This window comes from Pleurodeles waltl, chromosome 11 (assembly GCF_031143425.1).
Source record: "Pleurodeles waltl isolate 20211129_DDA chromosome 11, aPleWal1.hap1.20221129, whole genome shotgun sequence".
NCBI classification, from domain to species: domain Eukaryota; kingdom Metazoa; phylum Chordata; class Amphibia; order Caudata; family Salamandridae; genus Pleurodeles; species Pleurodeles waltl.
The window spans coordinates 941,830,529-941,848,320 of record NC_090450.1 but is presented as its reverse complement, the minus strand read 5'-3'; the positions used below and the strand labels follow the sequence as shown (position 1 = coordinate 941,848,320).

Genomic DNA, 17,792 nt, shown 5'->3' with positions numbered 1-17,792 from the left:
ATTTTTTTTTCTACTGCCAATCAAAACACATCACACCGTTAGATGCCTCCATACAAGACATCGTAGGTTATTTACTGCACCTACAAAAAGCAAATCTTGCTTTTTCTTCCATCAAAATACATCTCGCTGCAATCTCTGCTTACTTGCAGATTAAAACACACAAAATCACTATTTAGAATACCAGTCATTAAAGCCTTTATGGAAGGACTAAAAAGGATCATACCTCCAGGAACCCCACCAGTACCCTTGTGGAATCATAATATTGTACTTACACGACTCATGGGTCCACCTTTTGAACCCATGCATTCTTGTCAAATCCAATTCTTAACTTGGAAAGTGGCATTTCTAGTAGCTATCACGTCACTACGAAGAGTTAGTGAAATACAAGCGTTCACTATTGAAGAACCCTTTATACAAGTACACAAACATAAAATAGTTCTCCGCACAAATCCAAAATTTCTGCCAAGTCATCTCACTGTTTCATTTAAACAAACTGTGGAGCTCCTAGTCTTCTTCCCACAGCCAGACTTAGTAGCAGAAAGAGCACTGCATACATTAGACATAAAAAGAGCACTAATGTATTATATAGACAGAACAAAACCATTTCGTAAAACTAAACAATTGTTCGTCGCTTTCCAAAAAACCCATGCGGGTAACCCTATATCCAAACAGGGCATAGCCAGATGGATAGTCAAATGCATACAAACTTGTTACCTAAAAGAGAGCTACTTGTTACGTCAAAGGCACACTCCACTAGAAAGAAAGGAGCAACAATGGCCTTTCTAGGTAACATACCAATGACAGAGATTTGTAAAGCAGCCACTTGGTCCACACCTCATACTTTTACCAAACACTACTGTGTAGATGTGTTAGCAACACAACAAGCCACAGTAGGACAGGCTGTATTAAGAACTTTATTTCAAACAACTTCAACTCCTACAGGCTGTCCACCGCTTCTGGGAGGATTACTGCTTTGTAGTCTATGCACAGCATGTGTATCTGCAGCTACACATGCCATCGAACAGAAAATGTCACTTACCTAGTGTACATCTGTTCGTGGCATGTTCCACTGCAGATTCACATGCGCCCTCCCACCTCCCTGGGAGCCTGTATCCGTTTTAGTTGCAATTAGAAATTGTATATATGTAAATAAACACTACTTTAGCGCAAACTATGTACATACTTATCTTTTCCACTGCATGGACATCTTTACTTTTCTCACTCTACCACTCCTACCTCACCCTCTGCGGGAAAACAATCTAAGATGGAGTCGATGCCCATGCGCAAGGGAGCCGAAAGGGAGGAGTCACACGGTCCTGTGACTCGAAAAGACTTCTTATAAGAAAAACAACTTGTAACACTCCGAGCCCAACACTAGATGGCAGGAACAGTGCACAGCATGTGAATCTGCAGCAGAAAATGCCACGAACAGATGTACACAGGGTAAGTGACATTTTCCATATATAGATATGCAGAGATATATATTTGCTGTTTATAGATTGGAGATTCTTTGTACATGTTTTCATTTTACTGTTGCGCACATTTTAAACGTACACTTTCGGCTGTACTGACCTTCCTTTACGAGCCTTGCAGAGTGATTTAATAAATGTCTTCCTTAGACTAAGAGGTGCATTCCAGAGATTCTTTTCAGTGTAGATGTATTTCAGCTCCATCAGCAGTAAAGCAAAACATATGCTGAGCACGGATTGACTGAAAATGACAGTCTGCCCAGTGTGCAAGCTACTAGACTGAGTGACTGATTGATGTAGGCAACAGTCACTGTGTTGTCTGAGAAAACCAACGCATTGTACCCAAACAGATGTGTCTGGAAATGGCACAGGGCTCTCTCCACTGCCAACAATTCCCTCCAATTCGAGGAGAATCTCGCCTCCGATGGAAGCCAATGACCCTGGACTGACTGGTGACCCAACGTAGCACCCCATCCCTGGATGCTCACATCTGTCACCAGCACAACTGGAGGAGCAGGATGCAGCAACATTCCCCAATTGAGATTGGATGAGACCAACCACCACTGCACACTGGAGATCACTACCCATGACAGTGATCTTCTGAGACATGTCCTGAATGGGAAACTGCACAAATCTGTGGAGGAGCCACAGCAATGGTCTCCGATGTAGATGGGCCCATCCAACCATAAAGACAGTGGCCGCAATATGACCCTGGACTTCCAGCCACTGAGCAAGTGGTGCAGATTTCAGAGCCAACAATGTCCACAACAGAGACTGCAGCCTCATGACCCTGGACTTTTAGAAAATTCAGGAGAAAACATGACTTTCTTGCGTATGAATGGTCTGAGCTAGATGCTGCTGCAGTCAGAAACCGAAGGAGCTTCAATGAGTCAGTCGTCTAGGTAGGGGAATATGGATATCCCTTGGAAATGGAGATGAGCCACCAAGGGAGCCACTACCTTCGTAAACACTTGGGGAGGACACAAAACTGCCAATGGTGATCCATCACGGCAAACCGCAGAAACTGTTGAGACTCCTGGGCAACTGGGAAATGAAGGTATGCATCTTGAAGATCCAATGTATCCATGACATAACCGTTCTGAACCAAATGAATGATGCGTTGAAGGGTTTCCATTTTGAAAAAGATCTTCTGGACAAACTTGTTCAGGGACTTTAGACTGATCAAAATCCAGAACTCCCCCTCCTCCACCCCCACCACCTTCGGAACCAGAAATATGATGGAATAGACTCCTGTCCCCCTATGGGCAGATGGCACCAGAAAAATGGCCTTCTTGAGAAGTGACTGGATCCCTGCCAGCAAAGCCTGGAGTGTCGCTGGATCCCGCAGGACAGGGGTTCACAAAAAGTCCTGACGGAGGAGAGGTCAGGAACTTTATTCAGTAACCCCTGTCCAGAATGTTCAAGGCCCATTTGTCAGATGTTGTGAGACTCCCAGTTGCCCCAAAACAGCCAGTTTCCCATCAAGCACAAGTGGACCTCCAGGGGATGTTGTCACCATGGTCAGGACCACTGGAAGTCATTGCCTGGCTCAGTGCGTGACTTTTTCTGAAACTTCACCTGAAATTCTTTAGCTTGAAACTTCTGGCTCCCTGAAGAGGCTGGCTGTCTGCGAGAAGGCAGACGAAAAGACTTTGAGGAGGACCCCATAAAAAGAGGTATAGCATGCGGACGTTTCCGAAAGGCTAAAGAATGTTTCCTTTCCTTGAAAGCATAATGTAACCACTTCTCCAGATCACGACCAAACGGGCCGGAAACTGTAAAGGGCAAGTGCACGCCATGGAGTGCTGCTGCATCCGTATTCCAACCCTTCAAGAACAAATTCCTCCTGGCAGCAATTGAAGCCCCACAGGGCAGAGCGGATGCCCTCAGAGTCAAAAGCAATGCCCAACAGGGACTCAGTCTGTCTTTCCATAAACTCCAAGAGGTCAGAACATTGGCCACCTTCCTGCATAAGTGCTGATAAGGATCTTAAAGTTGGTTAATAAAGACTGTGCCACATAGGCCTCATTCTCCAGCACGCAAAGCCAGACACACTCCCACATAAGCCTTGCTCACAGAAGAATCCACCTTCTTATCTGCCACATGTTTCAGAATATTCTCCTCAGCCATGGAAGGTCTACCCACCAGACTTGCGACAATGGAATCTATGTGAAGATTCTCAGGTAACCTTTCCTCCATCTCCTCCAAAATATAAAGCTAGGCCATAAGGCAATATGCTCAGAATCTTTCCAGTCATTTAACAACACAACCATGGCAAACTGATGAATGGGTAGGGCCTCACTAGGTAGTTTCTTGAACTGAAGCAACACGGTCTCCCTGGAAGTACTGGCAAAGGCGTGCGCAGGAAATACCATATTGTCTAGAATGTGGGCTAATTTAGGCAGCAGATCTTTAGAAATGTATTTTCCCCTATGGTCAATGGTCTGCAAAGATTCATCAGAGAAAGAGAAGCTGGAAATATCACAGTAGAGAACATGTTCCCTTGAAACATGAGAGGCCGACTTCTGTTTCTTCAGTGAAGACAAAGTCACCACAATAAGTTGCTTCAATTTATCATCCTTCCTCAATCGTGTCTTCTTGGAAGGAGGTAGAGAAAGAGACAGCACCAGTGAAGATGGGGAAGAGATCCTGGAACTAGATGAGCAATTCCTCTGTCTTGCAGCATATTTACCCATTGTCACTGAACAGGACAAGCTCTCACAAGTGCACATAGAGATATACCAAGTGGGTAACATTGCAATACCTTTTAAAAAGCATGTGCGTGTGTGAAAGGCAGGCACAGCTGCAAATCATTCCCCAAACACCCTCACTGCTCTCTCAAAGAATGCAGAAATGTCAAACTTGCACAGGTGCACTGAGGCCAATTACCAATCAGTGCACTACTCTCCTGAAGAGGTCATGGCGGTGCACTGGACACACATACAGCCATACTTGAACGAGAGGCTGCTAACCTGGGAAATACGAATGGTGCACCGCTGCATGCACAGCTTGCCTCGAGTTGACAACTGAGGCGGACAATGTATAACAAAACAAAGCCGACCGCCGAGCCTGGAGCAGTCATACTGCCCTGGCTGGCAAAGCTGCACTCCCCCATGTCCCGTGGAGAACACAACACTGCCCGGCCATCAGGGTTATGTCCTACCTGTATACTGGACGCCACAAAGGAGGCATGCTGCAATCCCAAAGTCATTTACTGCTCCCACGACAGCCCCAGGGTCTCCCTAGCCTTGCGCAGCGGATACCCTGAAACAAGGTGGAGGTGAGAAGCCTGGCAGCCACCTCAGCATCTCTTGTAAGTCCCACTGAAGACAGGAAACACAACAGGAAGTGCTCCAGTAAGGTATGTGTTTATATTTCTGGACTGAAGAGTGGGTGGGCTAAGATGCATTTCCTGTTTTGTTTCCAGTCTTATATTGGACCACAACTCATTGTGTAAGGATTGGGTCGAGGAGGAGGGACATAGAGGTAATTAGAAGTTCTGAGCCATAACAGCCTCGAGACAGCAGCGGATCAAATGTTTCAGTAACCTGGACAAAGCTGTCAGATCTTTCACTTAACCTTCTGAACTGAGCTAGAGTAGAACGTTCATTGATAGTCTGCAAGTGTTAGAAAATCAAGCCGCTTTTATGCAAATAGATCAGTTTATGCCTCAAAGGTTCTGACCACTACATCCAAGAATTCAAAAAGTTTTAGGGTCAACATCTGCAGAGAAAGCAATGAAACATCACAGTTAAAAGCGAAATCAGGTAGGCATAGCAATCATCCATGTTCCAGGCCCAAGGGACAAAAGAAAATTTCTTTTACCCCAGAATAAAATTAAAAAAAGAAAAAAAAAAAAAAAAGAAAACTGCCACCAAATTCTCTTGTCGTGCTCACTGATATATTGTCTTTTTGGAGACTCCCTACTCTGGCTTTACCAATGTGGTCTGCAAAAGGAGATATGGGGTATTACAGTTATCTCACCTCAAATTCCTCCGCCATTCGGTGCACACAAACTGACACTCTGAAGCACTTACATTCGCACCAGACGAAGGTAGTCCCAGATCTTCTCCAGCAGGTCATCAAAATTCCATCGGTGGTGAGCAGAGATGGGCACACAGTGTGGCACCTTGTAAATGATGTCCAGCTCCTCCAGGGAGATCTGATCAATCTTATTCAGCACATAAATACAAGGGATGTAAACTCTGCAAAAACATAAGTCAAACAAGTTCATCAGTAAGTTATAGAAACATGGGAGAGAGAAGGAACAAAGGTGATGGAAAAAAAGGCAGCATGGCATTGTTTTTTGAACATGCAAGAGGGGGAAGTTCAAACATTTAAATGGCAGTGTAGGTAAGTGCCCCTTTTTGACATGGTCACCCCCACTTTTTGCCTGTTATCTGATGCAACTTTGACTGAAAGTGCACTGGATTTGTGCTAACCATGTTCCCAGTGTAAGACCTCATTCCCTAAAACTGTAAATTATTCCCCAATGGACAATACCTTTGGCACCCCTGCAGGTCCCTAGTAAATGGTACCGAGGGCATAAACACCAAAGAGGGTCCCCAAGGGCTACAGCATGTATTGTGTCACCCGCAGGGACCCCCTCACCTAGCACATGCAGACTGCCATTGCAGGCTGCGTATCTTGGTGCAACTAAAAGTGAAAATACAACATGGCACACAGCCTGTGTGCCATGCCCATTAACACTGCCCACAATACATGTAAGTTACCCCTACAGCAGGTCTTCCAATCCTAAAGCAGGGTGCATTATGTTACATGTATGGACAAATCCGCAAGAGCAGATATGCCCCTGCTATGTCTTTGTCAATCTTTAGACATGGTAAGTGATAAGGGAAGCCATTTTAAGTACATGTGGTGGACACTAGTCAATAGGAGTTTCCCAGCTACATGATGTTTTCACTAAAACTAGGGATGTCTGGTATCAAACATCTCGTATTAATAAACCCTCACTGATTCCAGCGATGATGTATTAATACATGCACCCAGAGGGCACCTTAGAGGTGCCCTCTGAAAAACCTACATGTACCTGGTGTACTGGCCAACCGGCCACAAACAAACATGTTTCTGACCCTTGAGGGTGAAAGGCTTCACTCCTGGGCAGTCAGGAACAAAGCTTGCTCTGGTAGGGGTGTTAACACACCCCTCCCAACAGGATGCCCTGCAGCTCTGCATCCCAGGGCAGGGGGCTTTAAAGAAGCCCACCGCCCTTGGTATGCAGATCTGGCTTCTCTCAGCAGAGATGCTGTCCCCCCTGCCTAAGGGCCCACTTGGTACCCTTGACAGGCAGGAAAATTAGTAGTCAGAAAGGCGTGTCCACCCCTCATATCAGTCCCACCCTAAGGTGAGCTGCTTGATGTTGATACAAAATTTAGAACTCTGCCATCTTGGTGACAGCAGAATTAGGAACTCTGAGAAAGGGTTATGCCCACTTCCCAGAGGAAGTGGTCATATAGGGGGTGTAGTGACCCCAAGGGTAAGTAGCCCATCAGCTACTACCATACACTCCCCTAACTTTAGTATTTAGGGGAGCCCCTGGCACCAGAAAATCAGATCCTGCCGACCTGAAATAAGGCGGAGGAAAACAGACGCAGAAGCGAGAGCTGAAGACCAGTGATTGGCTTGGAGCCAACCTTGCCAGTCAGCCTACTGACTTCGACCAAGATAAGCATTCAAATGCACTTTATCTGGTCTTAAAGTCGACCATAAAAGCACAGATATAAGCCACACTGCAAGATCTTAAAATAATTAGTAGCAAAAGAGCAATAAAACAGCCCATCCCCGTTAAGAATCATGAAGCGTATTTTTCTAAGCTTCAAAGCCCGAATAATAAGTTCAGAACAGCAAAGCATACCTTAGGCACCTCTAAACGCTGCACAATCAATATACCTTCTAAATGTGTTGTAAAACGTTTACCTTTAAAAATTGGACATAAAAAACAATTTCAGGAAACATAATACAACACACAGAACAAGATAAAGTGCTTGGCAGACTGTGTGGAAATCCCGTCACACTGTCAACAAGGTAAGGATGCAAACCATGACCCAGGAGCTGGGAAAGCCCCTACGAAATGAAATGTGTTGGCTCTAAGCCACATTAAATAAAACCTGCGTTCTGGGCCACTTATCCACATTAAATAGGGTTCCATACCATTACATGTGGAAACCGGTTTATACGATTGCACTGAAGCCATATTAGCAACTTTTGCTAGTCTCACTCTCTCACGGTGGGCACAATACGATTCCATCACCTGACCCTTAATACATGTGCGGAGTCTCAAAAAGGTAGCTCAGGTTTAGGTCCTGGAGGGTACCTTTTACATAGGCAATCTGGGGGAAAGCTGATTAATTACTTAGATTAAGACAATCTTCCAGGGTTTTACAAGTAAAAATCAGCTCAGAGGAAGACCAGACTGTAGCCCCTAGCAAAATTTGTGCCAGGACAACCAGATCGTCTAAAAATCCTAACCCCACTTCATAATGGGAAATAAAACTCGATATGGGGAGACCTAAGTCTGCACAAATACCTAATTCTCTACTACCTGAAGGGGCTTTGAGAGCAAATATCCCACACACCTGCCCCGGATGTGCAAGAGAGACATTTGCTTTTATCTAACTGGATCAATTCTCTTGGAGGCTTGCAGCCCAAGTTCCTCGCAAACCTAAACAAAGATTCGCACCCTGCCTCCACCATTTGGGACCACTGTAAAAGTAATAGGTTCCAAGACAGATTTGCATAAAATAAAATGCCCAAATAACTGCAGTGGATAATTTTAGTGATTGAAGTGCCAACCATGAAAAACATTTCAGAGCGGGTATTCTTTAGGGCACAAATTAAGATGAATGATTTGTCATTTTTGATCTTAAGCTTCAGCCCCTACAATGGGGAACCCATCTAAAAGTGCATGCAAACTGCATGAGCTAAAAGGGCATCAATTGTGCACAGCAGGACGGACCCTGATTGTGAATCTATTTTAGGTGCATCGGGGGGACATTAACCATTAACCTAAGAAAGAATCTAAAGCATTAACATAATATATAAATAATAAATAAAAAGCAGCCAAAATACAGCCCTGTCCCACAAGTTTAACTAATGGGAGGTGTCAAGTCTCCCAACTGGGAGTACCAGACTCATGTAGTTATCTTGGTGACTTGTTTTTTTTATGTCTATTAAGAAGAGGAGGGTGTCAACACCCACAAGACCCATAATATCCCAGTGTTTGTCCCTATTTGTACTACCTTTTTTGTAATTAGGAACAGTGACTGACTGTTTCCATGACTCCAAAGGCCCTCCACTTATCAAGGACCTAAACACATTGGTCATCAATGGAGTCCAGAGATGCGGGTTGTGGCTCAAAAAAAAAAAAAAAAAAAAAAAAAAAACATTATATACAAAAAAAACGGGTGCCTTCCCTGTTGCAGAATTCAGGATTGCCAAACGCACTTCAACTGAAATAGATTTTCTAAAACCTATTAAAGGCAAATGCAGCACACTATGATCCCCTGGCAATGTCTTGGATTTGGCAAATACAGGGTTCAATATTTTAGAGCAATAGGAAACCAATTCCTGCTCCAATTTATGACAACCAATCCTTGAAGGGTTTTTTTCCCCTTAAAAAAACGACCTGTTCACAACTTCCCAAAATGCCGTATCTTCCTTCAAGGCGGCAGCACGTTCCAATTCATCCCAGGCATTTGCTCTTATGTCCATCTCTCTTCTTAATGGCAGATTTATAATTGCTTCTGGTTGCCCATACCGCTGCAGGCTCTCGTGGGATAATGTTGATAACATGTTTTAAGACATTTAAGGTGTTAGTGCACTCAGAGTTAAACCAAGTCTGAGCAGGTTGCTCCCTCCGGGAGGTTATCGGTCAATAACAGATCCGAGACAAAGGTGCAGATCTTAGTAACATTTAAGCAAAATGGTAGCTGGAGCCTGATCATCAGTTAAACAGCTATTAATCTCTCTAGGATTATTGCTAACCACTTCTAGTAGGATTTTATTAGCATCAACATGATGCCACATCCTACGAACCCCTTTGCTGGGGTAAACATTAAAGGTGAAAGCTGGCCACGGCTAAGAGGAGCTATGTAGGGGAATGATAACTCGAAGATTGAATAATGGTCACTCCAAGGGGAACAAAGAACCTCATACTTCCCTAGCTGTTGAATCAGGTCCTCAGACAATAGGACATGGTCTATAGGGGTACTCTTGCCCCTCCCAACAAAGGTTGGGACATACACGGAGTGTTCCTCCCCTAAATCTGAAGCAAAAAAAAAAAACACAACAAAAACACACTTAACCACCATTACTCGTGTTAGGGCTTCACCGTACACCAAGTGGTGAAAATGGCCCGTGTTATCGCCCTGGCCATTTAAAATTCTGCAGCACATTTAGATATATTAAAATCACCCACCCATAAAATGGAAGAGTTAGATTCAATTTACATGATTTCCATTTCCTCAATAATCCCTACAGGTTGGCACTCACAGAAATTGTAATAAAGATTTACAAAGATTATGTTAAATGTCTCAAGATGAGATAACTTCAGAAGATGATAGGGGTTTGAAAACAGTTCATTAGTTGTGATATGAGCTTCTGCGGTAGAAACCAGGACAAAAAAAATAAAAAAAACCTCCCCCCCCTACTAGCCACTGAAGGCACCGCAGAGGAACAGAAGGACCTAAACCTGTTGATAAATGGGCAAACCACCAAGTATCTTTGCAACATATAATGTCAAAATCCTCAATGAGTCTCAACCACTCCTGATTATTCAACTTGGATCTGAGTCCTGCTGTATTTTAAGAGAGAAGCCGTAAAACCACAGGGCGTGGCAAAGCGGAGCTAGCTTTAATTGCTAAACACTAAATTAGAATTTTTGTTGTTTATACTGAGCGTCAAGGCTTCAAGACTCTCCTCATTAATTGGACGGACCATCCACACCCTTGACTGGATGAGGTTTCCCGGTCTGGGCATATTTTATTGCCAAATTTATTCGAAGAACAAGGCTTCCGGCTTACAGTACATTGAAGCTCCTAATCAGGTTGGACCCTCTCCCCAACACTAGAAGAATCAGAGGCCAGGACGTTACAGGCAAAGTCTCCCAAAGCATGAGCAACCCCATCCATAATTAAACTATCGGCCTGATGTGCTAGAGAACACCTGATAGGGGCCAATTAACCCTTTTCTAAGGGGGCTTCAAGATGGCGATCAAATCAATTATTGCTATCCAGCTCTTATAACACCTGGAATCTGTTGAGTGTCGGAATCTCATGGGCTCGTGGTACCACTGAGCCATGGGGAGTATGATAATCTGCTCTCACCTTCACCCTGTTGGAACTGGGTAAACAAAAGAAATAATCCAATGGCATGACAAACACCTGGTCAACAGCTCTTTTTTTCCAACCCTTACAACTCGATCTTATTAGTCGGTGGGCCAGCTCTGGATACCTGCAATTACCAATAATACAATCCCCTTTTAAATGCTTGGCAGAAGGACCTACCCAACCCACTCTCCTCACCATGAGAATACCATTAAACTCCCGGATGGCAAAATCAGTATTTCTGGAGAGTCAGTGACACTATTTTAAAGAGCTGTATAAGATTCATCAGCCGTACTTTCTATACGTGGAACCCCCATCAGCAGAGCCACGTATGGGGAACAGTCAGGGGGAAATGTAAAGGCTCCTGACCATGAGTGGAGCTGTGCTGAAAGACTCTCTCAAAGGCAGCTGGAGAGACTGCAGGGCTTTTCTGCCGTATGACCAGATGGCAACTGCGAAGTTTCCTGCTCAGGCCCATGACATATCGCTGGAGCGGGGGTGGAATTTGTTGCTGCTGAGATGTAAGCGCCACTTGACCTAATGAGGCTCTGAGCTGACTTTTCAGGGTCTCATGTGGTGTTTGAACCACAAAGATTACACTCTGGTATGTGGGTAGACACATAATGGGATGCCTGGACTGACACTGTCGGGCTGCAGGGGTAACTATAGACACCTGCTTAGCAAGTAAGTCCTTGATAGCCCCTTCCAAAAGCACCAATTCTTTCTAAAACAGGAGTAATTGCTTCAACAATGGTCGTCTTCACTATACCAACAAAGCCCTCCGAAGATAAAAATGCTCTCCCGGCACATATCATTATTTATAGCAAAAATGGAGACCTGATAGGAAGGGAAGTTTGTGTTCCGATGAGAGAGTCTGGGGTCCAAATTTTGGGAATTAGCTGGCCGCTTTCAATTTCCTCTTCTTTTTCACCACTTTTTCCACTCTACTGCTATTAAAACTAAGCTAGGATGTAGCAGGAGATAGACCCAATGCTGGCCTTCCTCCACTGGTCTATCTGAAGCTGAAATTAAGGGCACTGGGCAGAGCGTGTTTATAGTGTCTCCCGCGGAGTCTCCTGATGTTTCAGCTGGTGGGGAAATTAAACAAAAGGTTTCTAGAGCTAATGTTTTCCCCCACCTCGGCAATAGCCGCCTTTCTGCGAGTTCAATTTTTTTTGGATAAGACACTAACCACCCGAATCAAAAACAAAGTCAAAGAAGAGCCCTGGTTTTGGGGGGGGGGGGGGGGGGGGGGGGGAGTGGCGTCACAGCAGAGTCTTGCCTTACAACCATCTGGCATTTGCCCACTGTCACAAACAGGCCCCCCAGTGAGAGGAATAAGTACACTTACTGTGAAATGCTGCCAGCATGAAGGAACTAGAAAGGTGGCCCGGCCTCTTATGGTCAATGGCTGTCGAAGATGAGTCCGGTTTTCACCCAGGCACAGCCAGCGCCATGGGCTATCGCACCTTTAGTGTGTCTTGCAGGTCACTGGCTCCACTCCATTCCACTCCACCTCACAGACAGGGATGATGTGGCATGTAGTCCCACCCCAGTGCAATGTCACACCAAAGCAAGACTAGGCCACCAGCAACAGAAGTATCTTGTGTGGCGGGCTATCGCACTTTTAACGTGTCTTGCAGGTCACTGGCCCCACCTCCTTCCACTCCGCCTCGAAGGCAGGGATGCTGGGGGATGTAGTCCCACCCCAGCGCGATGTCACACCAAAGCAAGAGGGTGACACTGCCAACAGAAGTATCACCAAGATAATCAAAATAGGTTAAGGGGGACTAAGTTTTATATTTTAAGGCAAAAATGTGCCTAGAAAAAGTCAAGCACTATGGAAAAAAAGATTACATTGGACTGGGCCCTAAGCACAATTTCAATCCAACCACGATGGAGTGTAGGTCGATATACCAAATGAGTTGTCCTGGTCAAAGGTTTTACCTCGAGGCTTCTGGGACAGCTTGGCTGACTTGTGGGCACCAGGTCTCTCTCCAGCCAGGTATCCTGCATGTCAAAAAGGTCAAAACTGGTCTTGCCTTCTGCTGTGGCTGAAGCTGGATTGTCAAGGTGGGTCCTGGGGATGAGTAAGAATCTCTCCCTATCATCCCAAGGTCAACAGAGGTAGCGTTAAAGCTGATCTTTGACTTGCCTACTGTTCCTGCCCTACCCCATTTAAGTAATGCCTGCTAAGTGGTTAGCAGTTCACACCCATTGGCTTTTCCTGGACTCAGAAACAAGCCAGTCTTCTGAGTCAGGATGGTTAGCTCTCTCTCAGGAAGAGACACAATCACTGGTAAATGGCCATGATGTGATTTGGGGAGGGGGAGGATTGAATATATATATATATATATATATATATATATATATATATATATATATATATATATATATCTATCTATCAAACAGTATACAATACAGTGAAGCACATACCCTATTCTGTAAATCACTAAAGATGTACGATGTACACACTCTGGATGCCCAGTCATCTTAAAAGGACTGGCCCAGGTCATCGCCAATCTATAAAGGGCCTCATCTGCAACAGGCTATCTGTGCACAGATACCAGGCTGAGTTAGAAGGTAGTCTCACTCGCTCAGCCCATATGTGTGCATGCATGCGTGTGCACAGATACCAGGCTGACTTATGGGTTGAGCAAGAGATACTAACTTCTATGTGTGCGTGTATTCATGTGCAACCAGCCTAGAGCCTCTTAACCCCAGCTGCACAGAAGCAGACCTTTATCTTGAAAGGTTGACACTGGCATTTAGCACTCGCAATCCATTTTAAAAGAGCTTACAGACAGTGGGACTCGTAAGACTCACTCATGGCAGAAGTCCAAAAGGCTGCGAGTCCACAGAGATTAAGTGTGTTGAAAACCATTTCACACAACTAATTAAAGGGAAACCAGATAAACATGTATAAGGGTTCAAGACATTTGGGGAATACTCAATATACAAAACGATTTCAAATGGTTACTCTTTAATTAAAACAAAAATTAATTGTAAACAAGTCTTTTTTTTTTTTAACACAAATTACATTTAAAAAAAATGAAATCACTGTTCCATTTGTAAGTAGCATGCACAGAAAGAGTTTAGTTTCATGACTTTCTATGTCTACTTTTTTTCATCTTTCCGTACCATTATGTGGGATGTACTAAGTTTTGGAACACTACTATTTCTATACAGTGCAACCTGGTGGTAACAGCTTCAACATACCTGTTCCCCTCAACCACGTCTATGAGGTCATCAGCAGTGGCATCACTCCGTAGAGTAATATCAGCGTTATGAATTTTATACTCTGCTAGAATACTCTTCACGGTATCATTGTCCAACTCTGACTGAGTACACTGTGGATTTAAAAAATAAAAAGCGTTACCAAATTTACAGCGGGCGGGTGGGGCTGGAATACCACTGTGCCATGCCTCCTACAAGGTGCTTACCAAGCACCCCACAACATTCTTGACCACGGACATTGTATTTCCTTAAAAATCAGCGTATGTACGTTTAAGCACTCAAGAACCTTAAATCAATGGAGGTGGTTTTCGCTAGACTGGAAAACACATATTGGACATTTTTTTTTGAGTAACCAAAAACACTGTTTCTGAAATAATCTTTGGGGCAAGAAAGCTTATCGACTGTAGCATCTTAGTATATGCTTACTGGTTTGGCCAATAAAACTTGTAAAAACGTATTTATTTTTTGGACTATGCTACCCTATCCTCAAATCCCTCTTTACATTTTCTCTGGGCTCATGATCGAGAGGTTACACCCACATGGAGAAGATAAGAAACAAGTACAGAACCCACTAAAAACTCAGAAAACAGGCATGTACAGCAATGGAGATGGCTTAGCAACCCTTCCCACCGCCTTTCACCTACTGTAAGGTTATTGGTCTCACCCCTTTCTACTACTCAGTGTAGTGGCGAAAATATAATTCACAAGACAAGATTATAAATACACATTCAGGAAACAGAAGCTAAATACAGACCCTGCCTGTTGAGGAAGCGAGGCTGGAGGCAATCCCTGAGAGTTCTGCTACAGCACTGATACCCAAAACACGGCCCCGGGGCCGCATGTGGCCCCCAGTCCACAGCAGCACTGGGCTGCTGTTCACATGATTCAGCAAACAAAGACATTCAAGAAACAGGCAAGCGCTTACTTAAAGATTAATTGGTATTAAATAAAATAAAGTAACTAGGGGGTCCTCCACAGGTAACATTATACAGGGAGTGCAGAATTATTAGGCAAGTTGTATTTTTGAGGATTAATTTTATTATTGAACAACAACCATGTTCTCAATGAACCCAAAAAACTCATTAATATCAAAGCTGAATATTTTTGGAAGTAGTTTTTAGTTTGTTTTTAGTTTTAGCTATGTTAGGGGGATATCTGTGTGTGCAGGTGACTATTACTGTGCATAATTATTAGGCAACTTAACAAAAAAATATATATACCCATTTCAATTATTTATTATTACCAGTGAAACCAATATAACATCTCAACATTCACAAATATACATTTCTGACATTCAAAAACAAAACAAAAACAAATCCGTGACCAATATAGCCACATTTCTTTGCAAGGACACTCAAAAGCCTGCCATCCATGGATTCTGTCAGTGTTTTGATCTGTTCACCATCAACATTGCGTGCAGCAGCAACCACAGCCTCCCAGACACTGTTCAGAGAGGTGTACTGTTTTCCCTCCTTGTAAATCTCACATTTGATGATGGACCACAGGTTCTCAATGGGGTTCAGATCAGGTGAACAAGGAGGCCATGTCATTAGATTTCCTTCTTTTATACCCTTTCTTGCCAGCCACGCTGTGGAGTACTTGGACGCGTGTGATGGAGCATTGTCCTGCATGAAAACCATGTTTTTCTTGAAGGATGCAGACTTCTTCCTGTACCACTGCTTGAAGAAGGTGTCTTCCAGGAACTGGCAGTAGGACTGGGAGTTGAGCTTGACTCCATCCTCAACCAGAAAAGGCCCCACAAGCTCATCTTTGATGATACCAGCCCAAACCAGTACTCCACCTCCACCTCCACCTTGCTGGCGTCTGAGTCGGACTGGAGCTCTCTGCCCTTTACCAATCCAGCCACGGGCCCATCCATCTGGCCCATCAAGACTCACTCTCATTTCATCAGTCCATAAAACCTTAGAAAAATCAGTCTTGAGATATTTCTTGGCCCAGTCTTGACGTTTCAGCTTGTGTGTCTTGTTCAGTGGTGGTCGTCTTTCAGCCTTTCTTACCTTGGCCATGTCTCTGAGTATTGCACACCTTGTGCTTTTGGGCACTCCAGTGATGTTGCAGCTCTGAAATATGGCCAAACTGGTGGCAAGTGGCATCGTGGCAGCTGCACGCTTGACTTTTCTCAGTTCATGGGCAGTTATTTTGCGCCTTGGTTTTTCCACACGCTTCTTGCGACCCTGTTGACTATTTTGAATGAAACGCTTGATTGTTCGATGATCACGCTTCAGAAGCTTTGCAATTTTAAGAGTGCTGCATCCCTCTGCAAGATATCTCACTATTTTTGACTTTTCTGAGCCTGTCAAGTCCTTCTTTTGACCCATTTTGCCAAAGGAAAGGAAGTTGCCTAATAATTATGCACACCTGATATAGGGTGTTGATGTCATTAGACCACACCCCTTCTCATCACAGAGATGCACATCACCTAATATGCTTAATTGGTAGTAGGCTTTCGAGCCTATACAGCTTGGAGTAAGACAACATGCATAAAGAGGATGATGTGGTCAAAATACTCATTTGCCTAATAATTCTGCACTCCCTGTAAACACCCTCATTTTAAAGACATCTTGCAACAAAAGTGTAAAAATACGATAACGTCTTAACATGGAGAACCTTTTCACCTTAGAACAGTATATTATATCGGTGCACTGAAACATATCATTTTAAAAGTGATCGTTTTCAAACAAGAATTTAGAAACATTTTTCACCCACCCAGACAACAATGCCAATAGTGAACTAAAGAAGCAAGTCAGTTATGTGGACTCTTTGGGTGGCCTTGGTTCTTTTTATACATGAATAACATTATATTTATTAAATGCAGGAGAAGGTTTTGTACAGTGCACATCCTGAAGTTATGTATTTCAAGGTCTTCATCTATGTGCTAATAATGAAAAAGAGGGAACGTGAAGTAACAATTGCCTAGGATCATACTATTTGGTAGAGCAGGGAAGCCAGGATTATTATTATTAGGTTTTCTAGGGACATATTGTGCAATCCAGTCACTAGATGAATATGCTTCACTTTCCCTACATCCATCTTACTGTCAATCCCGACTTCGTCTGACCAACGCCCCACTAACACCAATACGCCCCTTGGTTACATCAGACAATACTTTTTGGCCCTTGGGAAGATGTTTGTGAGTACCCATGCGCTACAGGTATCAGAGCTTGTGGTAGGTGCAAGAGAGTGAGCATTAGATCAGTGCAAAAGCACCGGGCATACGGGTTCCTGCAGGGAGCAACCTGCTGGTGGCGAGAGCATTCCTCCCATATGGAACTACAGACCCAAACAGGTGAGAAAGGCTCTGGTGTATAGTGTGGCCACTGGATTATGCTGCTGCAGCTTTTATTTATTTATTTATTGTTTGGCATAATCATGGATTAGTCACATCATCCACCATCTGCTGCATAATCTGCAGATTTAAGCAAAAATAACTGTTTCTAGCTCAAATGGCACAATAGATTTATACAAGGCAAACACGCACCTATGGGGCCCTTTAATGACGCAGGTATTGAGGGCCTTTTGCATACAAGGCCCTCCATCGACGTGGCGAGATTCCGTCATCATCCCTATATATAAAAAAAGGTGACCGCCTTAACCCAGCCTGCTATAGGCCAATCTCCCTGCTTGACACATCAGCTAAACTAGCGGGGAGAATAATTTTAAATAGACTCCAAACATGGGTGGAAGGAAATGACATCTTATCTCCAGTGAAGTATGGCTTCCG

The 17,792-nt window shown here is 44.0% G+C and overlaps 1 protein-coding gene across 1 annotated transcript in view; it reads right to left on the bottom strand.

The window, feature by feature from the left end:
• DRG1 (developmentally regulated GTP binding protein 1) overlaps window positions 1–17,792 on the bottom strand; it is an 89,463-nt gene that overhangs the window by 17,566 nt on the left and 54,105 nt on the right. Inside the window, exons 6-7 of the mRNA XM_069215073.1 lie at window positions 14,033–14,163; window positions 5,507–5,674 (exon numbers count right to left, since the gene is read on the bottom strand). Of these exons, the coding sequence (XP_069071174.1) occupies window positions 5,507–5,674; window positions 14,033–14,163 (299 nt within the window). The remainder of the gene's footprint in view (window positions 1–5,506; window positions 5,675–14,032; window positions 14,164–17,792) is intronic.